This window comes from Trachymyrmex cornetzi, unplaced genomic scaffold (assembly GCF_001594075.2).
Source record: "Trachymyrmex cornetzi isolate Tcor2-1 unplaced genomic scaffold, Tcor1.1 scaffold203, whole genome shotgun sequence".
Lineage (NCBI taxonomy): Eukaryota > Metazoa > Arthropoda > Insecta > Hymenoptera > Formicidae > Trachymyrmex > Trachymyrmex cornetzi.
Genome location: NW_017296669.1, coordinates 34,322 through 43,889, shown reverse-complemented (window position 1 = coordinate 43,889; position 9,568 = coordinate 34,322). Strand labels below are relative to the sequence as shown.

Here is a 9,568-nt window from a genome sequence, read left to right as displayed (position 1 = left end):
TGTGTGTGTGTGTGTGTGTGTGTGTGTGTGTGTGTGTGTGTGTGTGTGTGTGTATGTGTGTGTGTGTGTGTGTGTGTGTTGCATGCATGTGCTTGTGTGTATGTGTTGCAATATTTGTATATGTATATTTTATTTACATATTACACATACATACACACATCCATTACACATTATAACATTTATTTGTAGGTAGAACTTCTTTATGCAGCAAAAGAAAAAAATATAATTGTTTGTTTGGGAAAAAATTCCGAGCAAACCTTTCTTTCTATAAAATTGATTCAAGAGTTTGCTACCAATAATAGAAGGTAATGAAATGTTTCCATTTGTTTCAACAAACTTTATTGAGTTATTGTTCAAGAATAGTAACAAAAACTTTATATATGAATAGCCCGTAGCTTTATATAAAGTATCTCAAATATGTTTATTAAATTTAATACATATTTAGTTATAAATGCTCAAATTAAATATTAATTGCAATATTTGTTAAATATATTTGAATCCATTTTTTTCCTTGCATAGATTAGTAAGTAATGGTGGAAAACGAGCGATATATATATTAAATGACAAAGACAAATGTACAATAATAGGAACTTATATAAAGCAATTAACAGATCTGAAAGTATTAACATGTGATTCTGGTGTACTTGAAGGATTTGACAAAAGTTTTGAAAGTTCTCACGTAAGAAAAAATTATTTACTGTGTAACTGTAGTTAAAAGAAAATTTGTTACAAATATTTTCTTATACATTTATTTTTATACATATTTATAGGTATTAGTCGGAACATCAAAAATCTATGCACAATTAATATCAGAAAACAAACTTTTACCATGTCACATAAATCTAGTCATAGTAGATGAGTGCCATAAGTCTATTGAAGATAGCAATTTAAAGTTTGTTCTGCAAACTTTTCTATTGTGCAACAATGTTCCTAGAATAATCGGATTAGCGGTACCAGTGTTTAATTTGACACAAGAACCTGGAAGATTAGGCTTAGAGATAGAAAAAGTAGAGGCTGCTTTCCAGTGTGAAGTAGAAACCGCTAATGATATTCTTTCAATAATACGGTAAGTTTAATAATTTGCTGACAATGTCCTTACAAACTAATAATGTGACAATTATTTGTATATGTAGTTATAGCCCAAAACCAAGAGAGTATGTTGTGGAGTATGATAGGGGAGAAAAGAAAGACTTGTATAATACGCTTAAAAGTTGTGTGTCACATGCAATTGAATTTTTACGTGATCATCGGTATGATCCAATGGAAATTTATACTGAAGAATTTTATGAGGATATTCAAAAAATTCCTGACCCCATACAAAAGCCCTTTGAGATGATGCAAGATTTTTTGCATATATTAGAAACTCTTGGACCATGGTGTGCCGATCGTGCTGCTCTAACATTACTATTTCTAACGGAAAAATTGAAGATCAAAACTCCTTATGAGAGACATTATCTTTTATTAAATATGATAACATCTGTTTTTATAAAAATTCGGTAAGTATTGCAATAACGATGACGATATTGACACATATGTGCTAAACGCGGTTAGGGAGTTTAAGATATCGTATAATTTTGTGTGTGTACGCATACACGAAAATTATGATCTTTCACAGTGCCCTTTGTGATAATGAATTTCAACATTTGTCTGAGAAAGAAAGGATATATCAATATAGTACTCCAAAAGTTCATCGATTATTGCAAATCTTAAAAATTTATACTCCTTTTTATACTAAAGAGACTAACACTCCAGAGAAAAAGGCAAGTGCTGGTAAGAATCTTTTCCAATTTATAAGATGTACATGAAGAGCATACAACAAAATAACATATTTATGTACTTTTAATGTATATTTATAAAAATACATTACATTTTTCTCAGATATTAATTCAAAAAATTGTATCACAAAAAGTGATAAAAATATTTCTTTCTCGAGAACTCAGGAGAAACCTATGCAATTGAAAAAGTTAGGAGGTAATTGGAGATCTAACGATGACAATTACAAAAAGACGTTCAAATTGCAACGTTACTCCTGCAGTGGTACAGATCCCGATCTGCTTTGTGGAGTAATTTTTGTGGATAAGGGATTTACAGCTAAAATTTTATTTTATCTATTAAGCGTATGTGTATAAATCCCAGGATTACAAATTATCATGTATCAACGCGTCAATTTTTTAATATTAATTTTCTTATAGGAAATATGTAAACACGACGAAGATTTGCACTTTTTGTCACCTCTTTATACAATTGAAAGAAATACTGATGATGTTGGTTATTCGAGAGATCTAGAAATGGGACATAGAAAGCAGGAAGAAGTCTTAAAACGGTTTAGAATTCATGAGTGCAACTTATTGATTGCAACTTCAATCTTGGAAGAAGGTTTGTAAATATTTTTTATCGTATTGTTTTTTTTTTCTAAAAATTTTCATTTCAAAGAATTGTAGATCCAGGATCTAAGAACAAAAGAAAAGAAGTTTGTATGAACGTGTGTTTGATTTTGCATTTTTAATAAACATTTTTTATTTGTATATTTTTATGATATATTTTATAGTCTTCTTTTTTGTATTTGCACTCTATACATTTTTTTTAAAGAACCATCTACCATGATTTCATAGAAGTATCGTTTTCTTACATGTTCTAAAGGCATTGATATTCCAAAATGCAATTTTGTAATGAGGTATGACTTTCCGAAGAATTATCAGTCATATATACAATGCAAAAGTAGAGCAAGAGCAATGGATGCCTTGCATGTATTATTAGTGCCACAAGAAGCATCTAAAGAATTTATATGGCAGTTGGCTCAATATCAATATATAGAAAAGGTATAACTTATAAAATTCATTTATAATTTCCTTATAAAACTTCAATAAAATTTCAATGTTTTGTAAGGCTCTTATTATCTCTCGACGCAGTTACATCGAATTAAGACATTTTAAGAGACACAGCAAAGATATATATAAATTTTTTCTTGTTATAATATTGAAGTAAAATTTGCTTGTTTTTTATATTCACTTGCATTTAATAGCACAGATTGATAAAATATTCCCTTTTTTCTTATTATCTTACATTAGTAAATACATAATAATATCAACTATAATTAGTATAATTTAGACTACATTGTATTTTACACTTCTAAGGGGCTTATTCTGTAACTCTTAACGACTGTAATGCTACAGTTACAGTTGTTAAAAGTTATAGAATAAGTCCCTAAACTTTGTTTTTTTTTAATGGACATACATATCTCGTAACAATCGATATGTGACAATAGGCAATTTAGAAATATTTTTTAATTTACAAAGAGAGTTTCAATGTTATGAATGTATATTATTCGCTGACATTATCGAACCCGTGCGATAGCATGCCGAAAAGAAAAGAAAAATTCATTTCGGCGCGTAATGCAGGAAAAAAAGCTCTTGTGATTTCTTGCATCTACTATCGCAATTCGCAGTATGGCTGAAGTGAGAAAAAAGGGGAATTTTAATTCGTATTCGGGCTTATCTTTCTAAATTGTAGTATTGCATACGTTTTATTTGATTTATTCATCAACTTTAGTGCGTACCAGTTTTATTATCAACCTTTAATGTGGTTCATTATCTGCGCCAACCTCAGTCGAAAATTGTAATGGAAGAGCATCAATCTATTTTGTAGACTTTATTATTAAAATGTTCTAATAAAGAGCTGACTGAAGACGAAGAGAATGAAGCAGATATGTATGCTGCAATGATACCACATTACAAACCACTTGATGGTGATGATGCTCCTAAAGTAACTTTTAATTCTGCCATTTCGCTAGTTAATAGGTAACGTTTAATTAGTTAATAGGTAACGTAATGTTTTATATTATTAATATACTCAGTGAAAAGCTGTACGAGTACAGTATCATTGTATCATTCAAAAAGTTTAATCGGTAATAAATACACGTTTTAAATCATGCAGGTATTGTGCGAAATTACCTAGCGATACTTTTACGAGATTAACACCAGAGTGGCGTATTGAAACAGTGAATGTTCATGATATAGTGATGTATATCTGTTTTCTACGACTTCCCATAAATTCACCGTTGAAATATGTAATTACGGTAAATAGTTATACATATATGTGAAATACAAAATAAGAAATATAGTATTGAATATTTTTTAACTATAGTTTATTTGATTGTGTCTCAAGATGATTTTTGTTTAATGGAAATATCAAGCAACAGATCATATATTGCTTTATTTTTTAATGTCGTGTAGCGTTTGGACTAATATAATTTTTATTTAATATTATAATTTTTATTAATAACTAATATTATAATTTTTTGTAATTTTGAATTAAAATTGTATTAAAACATGATTTGGTAATTTAGTAAAGTATACGATTGTATTGTATATTTTCTTTTACTAAACTTAGTCTGGCAAAAGTTCTTTCATTTTGATCTCTATTTATGTTTTTCGATGTCTTTTGTAATATTTTTTATTAAGAAAAAAATTCTGTTTTGTGATCGAGAAACATACATGGCAAAAAAATCATCCAATAGTTTTGGGAAATGCTTCTATATGTAATTGCTCGTATTGTAATTTATAATATATCATAGCTTTTTTCCTATTGTGCCTTAGTCGTATCCAATGCCGAATAGAGCGATGGCTAGACGTATGGCTGCTTTGCAAATGTGCATCGATCTACATCGAGAAAACGAGATAGACGATAATTTGTTACCTATCGGAAAGGAAAACTTTAAAGCCAAGCCTGAAGATGCGGAGGTACCTGCTTTGCCAGATGAAAGCAGAGCTGATTTTTCAGAAGCTAGACCAGGGACGACAAAACGGAGACAATATTACTATAAAAAGGTTCCTACTATTTTTTTTCTTTTAAAATGTATTCTTTCTTATATAGTTGAGCAAGTATAGTTGTTTAAAATTTGTATTATTCTTTCCAGACAGCTGAGGCATTAACGGATTGTAGACCAATAGTTGGAGTACCATCTTATCTGTATCATATAAATATGGTGTTAAGTTGTCCTTTGCCTGAAGAACAAAATACACGAGGCAGACGCATTTATCCCCCCGAAGAATCAGCCATTGGATTTGGCATACTTACATTAAAGGAGATACCCAAGGTGATAATTTCTTTTTTTTTTTATTTCCCTCCCTACTCGTCTAATAATAATTGTATTTATTTAAGAAGAACTTATAATTCTTTTAATGTATGTGCTTTATGTAGTTTTTTTCTCTTTTATAGTTGTGTCCCTTCCCTATTTATACTAGATCAGGCGAAGTTCATGTGCAATTAAAACTTAGTAAGAAGACTGTAATCCTGGACGAGTTTCAAATAGAAAGAGTTGACACTTTCCTTAATTATACTTTTACAAACGTTTTAAGATTGCAGAAATATCTAATGCTTTTCGATCCAAATGCTTCCGAGAATTCATATATAATTGTACCAGTAAAAATATGTGAGTATAAATATGTGCTAGAAAACGAAACAATGTAAATCTAAAACTTTATTCTTCAGATGAAGCTTAACGGTTCAAAATTATTAACGATTTTACACAATTTTTGTACCTTTCAAAGTCAAAATTGAAAGGATAATACATTCAGATATATAATGTAATAAAGATGAATATATTATAGTTTTATGATAATTTTGTATAATATATATATATATATCTTTTATTTAATATATTATTTAATATATAACATAATTTTGATTTAAAAAGATATAAATTTGTAAGATACATCATTACGAAGACGTTTCATACAATTCTATAATATGTCACATTTTATTAATTTTTAAATAATTATATTTACAAGTTATATAGATATTAATAGACATTTGATGTATTTCAGTCTATGATTTATACATACAAAGCTGGTTTCGCTATTTACAACGATATGATACTTTTGAGGCTTTTATCATGTATTTTCTTGAAAAAAAGCTACGCTGGGTTTGCGGGTTATCTCTTGTCTTGATATATCGTAAATAGATTATCGGATGTTGCATATCACTAGGGCCTCTCCATATTTTTTTGAAAAATGTGTCGCGGTAGTAGCTATTTGTAGTCGTTTTATTAAAAAGTATTTGGTGAATTATTTCAATGTTATGTTCAGACAAAACTGACTGTGTAGTATGCTTTAATTTAACGTCTCATTGTAGTTCTTTCATACGTAGATTGAAATATATTTCCTCTGTTTCTCTAATGTACACTTTTCCGCAAGAGCAAGATATTTTGTACTTGTATCTAAAGATAAAAAAATCCTCTGCCCTCTCATATTTGTCCAGCTCTTTCCCCTTATGTTCATTCCATTAACAGCGTACACAAAGGGAATCCTCTACAGATTACAGAGAAGCGGCTCAGGTTATTTCTCACCTTGAAGAAGTGAACTGCAATGTTTTCGAAACATTGGCATTTAACGATGTATCAAAATATGGAGATAATCCGCAAATCGCATAGCTTCTTTACAACGTTATAAATATATTAAAATCGATAATTTTCCATTTATTCTTTTCTTTCTTCTTCGAGATAAGAAATCTTTTAGAGAGATACAGACCTTCGTAGAATTTAATACTTGTTAACTTTTTAGTCGCAACATGTGAAGGGTCAGATGTTAGCGTAGATTGGAACTTTTTGGAATGCATTTATCAGAACAGAAATGCAGTACCAACTAAGGTTCCAGAAGAAGATAGAAAAAATTTCAAATTTGATCCATCCAAATATTACGATGCTGTAATCATGCCGTGGTATAGAAGTCAAGACCAACCACAGGTGTATATATATTTAAATGTAAATTAAATATATTGAAATGTGTGTGTGTGTGCGTGCGTGCGTGTGTGTGTGTGTGTGTGTGTGTGTGTGCAAAATCTCATGTGTCATCTTACGATCTTTCACGATACATTTTTTACTTCTTTCTAGTATTTCTATGTAGCGGAAATATGCACAAACTTAAATCCAAAGTCTTCTTTTCCCGGACACGATTATAGTACTTTTGAAGAATATTACTTGAAGAAGTATGGCATACAAATACAAAATTTAGAACAATCGTTATTAGATGTGGATCATACATCAGCTAGACTAAACTTTTTAACTCCTAGGTGAAGCCTGTGAAACAAGTATTTATCGAGGCATTCATCTTTTAAACATCGATTTAATTATTTATTCATTTTAGGTATGTAAATCGCAAAGGTGTTGCATTGCCTACAAGCAGCGAAGAAACCAAACGCGCAAAGAGAGAAAATTTAGAGCAGAAACAGATTCTTGTTGCTGAATTATGCGCCATTCATCCTTTTCCAGCATCTTTATGGAGACAAGCGGTCTGCTTACCCTGCATATTGTATAGAATTAATGCTTTATTGCTTGCTAATCAAATACGATGTCAAGTGGCATATATGATAAATTTAGGGCAACAAAATTTGAATTTAGGTATGCAATCGCTTGGAATTTGCATATATTTATTTGCATATACTATGTATATTTGTCTATATTTTGAGAAGACAGACATTTCACACTAACGATAGAATTAGAGAATCTTCTAACAATTAAAATAATGTGACTTGAGTGAGATTAATATTTACAGTTACTTGATAAATTATTCTAGATTTCGAATGGCCGGCGTTAGATTTTGGATGGAGTTTGGCAGAGGTATTGAAGAGATCTAAGGAAACGGAGAAAACGAAGCAGGCTAAAAGTGAAAGTGCACAAGACAACTCATCTTCAAACAGTATAGACATTAGTAAATGTCAGAACACGATATCTGGCCAAGATACGAATAATAAACAATACACATTGTGCAATGAAATTGAAAAACAAATAAAACTGGAATCCGACAACGCACGAACTGATGAAGAAGCGGAAGAAGATATTGCCGATGAGCAAAAGGATGATGAGCTGGAGATTGGTACATGGTCAAACGACATGGCATGGTCAAACGACATGACTATGAGTATGGATTATAATGCGGATAATATGAAAACGTTTCCTCTAAATGTGACGGTCTTACCGCAAGATTTCGGTTGGAATGATATTCGATATGGTTCGCCAACGTACGAATCTGATTTTGATGGTTACGAATCAGATGACATATATAGTGATGGCTTTGCCGACACATCTGACGAGAGTGAGGATGAAAGTAGAGGCTTGAAGATCTCTTATATGGGTGAAAATGTCGCCGAAGCTGTAGAAGACGAGAAACAAATATGTAAGCAGGAAATTAACAAAAAGATCTTGGATCTTTTGGAGACAGAAAAAAATTTTGATAATAACTTTTGGATGTATGCAGAGAAGGACGAAGAGTTATTACTTGTGAAACATAAGGAAGCGCATTATGAGTTCGCCAAGAGAAAAGAACATGATATAATGATCGACGGTACTTTTATATCTTATAATTCTGAAATTGCAATTAAAAGGAAGAATTCGTCGAATTGCCAAATTGAAAGTAAAGAACCGAATTATAAACACAAAGACTATATAGAAACTGTTGTAAAAAGATTTACTGACCAAGTATTAAATAGGAAGTCTACTGTATCTACTTGCATGGTAAAAAAAGAGATTAACAAGCCAAATGAAAAAAATTATTTACATAACGATCTCTTCAGTTTTGATTATCAACCGGAATTAAAAGGTCATTCAGGACCAAGTCCTAGTCTAATCCTCCAGGCTTTAACAATGTCAAATGCGAATGACGGCATTAACTTGGAACGATTGGAAACGATTGGTGACTCATTTCTCAAATATGCTATAACTACATATTTATATTGCACATATGACAATATTCACGAAGGGAAGCTCAGTCACTTGAGATCAAAACAGGTACGTGTTATGATTACTCAGTACACTTGTAGTATTTGTCAAATTGTTAATTTGTTTTAGGTCAGCAATTTGAATCTTTACAGACTCGGCAGACAAAAAATGCTTGGCGAGAGCATGATAGCAACAAAGTTCGAGCCTCATGACAATTGGCTGCCTCCTTGCTATTATGTCCCTAAGGAACTTGAGCAAGCATTGATCGAATCTGGCGTTCCTTCCGCTCTGTGGAATCAAGCTGACATTCCTACTTTACAAGCTGTAAATCCAACCGAAATAACTCAACTCGTTAAAGAGACTGAGGAAAAACTTGTGATTATGAAAAGTGAATTGGATAAAAACGAAAGTAGGCTGTCAAACAATTTAGATAATTTACGATGCTTCATACCTTACAATTTAATCACGCAGCACAGTATCCCAGATAAAAGTATCGCGGACTGTGTAGAGGCTTTGATAGGAGCATATTTAATTGCATGTGGACCTCGTGGGGCACTTCTCTTTATGACTTGGTTAGGAATTCATGTTTTGCCTACTGAAGAGGTTTGCGTGATAAGCAAAAATGAACCGGAAGAAAGGATACCCGGTAGTACGCCATATGTAAAGGAAGTTAATGAATATGGGGAAACTACATGGACGCAAGTAAGTAGTTGATTCTTAAAAAAAATCTAGATTTGTTCGAAATTCATCAGAGATGTAATGATAATTGGTAATTCATGGAAAGATTTCTGTTGGCAAAAGTGCGTTTGGCTATTGATCTATATTTTCCAGGGTTGGGTAGTGCTAAATTAAAAA

The 9,568-nt window shown here is 31.3% G+C and overlaps 1 protein-coding gene across 1 annotated transcript in view; it reads left to right on the top strand.

The window, feature by feature from the left end:
• The window catches only part of Dcr-1 (Endoribonuclease Dcr-1), a 12,487-nt gene that overhangs the window by 251 nt on the left and 2,668 nt on the right, over positions 1-9,568 (top strand). The window contains exons 2-19 of the mRNA XM_018505258.1: positions 190-305; positions 520-679; positions 771-1,066; positions 1,134-1,496; positions 1,616-1,770; positions 1,879-2,117; positions 2,193-2,376; positions 2,641-2,819; positions 3,646-3,797; positions 3,934-4,075; positions 4,596-4,826; positions 4,916-5,095; positions 5,218-5,431; positions 6,561-6,742; positions 6,890-7,068; positions 7,143-7,396; positions 7,572-8,782; positions 8,843-9,415. Of these exons, the coding sequence (XP_018360760.1) occupies positions 190-305; positions 520-679; positions 771-1,066; positions 1,134-1,496; positions 1,616-1,770; positions 1,879-2,117; positions 2,193-2,376; positions 2,641-2,819; positions 3,646-3,797; positions 3,934-4,075; positions 4,596-4,826; positions 4,916-5,095; positions 5,218-5,431; positions 6,561-6,742; positions 6,890-7,068; positions 7,143-7,396; positions 7,572-8,782; positions 8,843-9,415 (5,010 nt within the window). The remainder of the gene's footprint in view (positions 1-189; positions 306-519; positions 680-770; positions 1,067-1,133; positions 1,497-1,615; positions 1,771-1,878; positions 2,118-2,192; positions 2,377-2,640; positions 2,820-3,645; positions 3,798-3,933; positions 4,076-4,595; positions 4,827-4,915; positions 5,096-5,217; positions 5,432-6,560; positions 6,743-6,889; positions 7,069-7,142; positions 7,397-7,571; positions 8,783-8,842; positions 9,416-9,568) is intronic.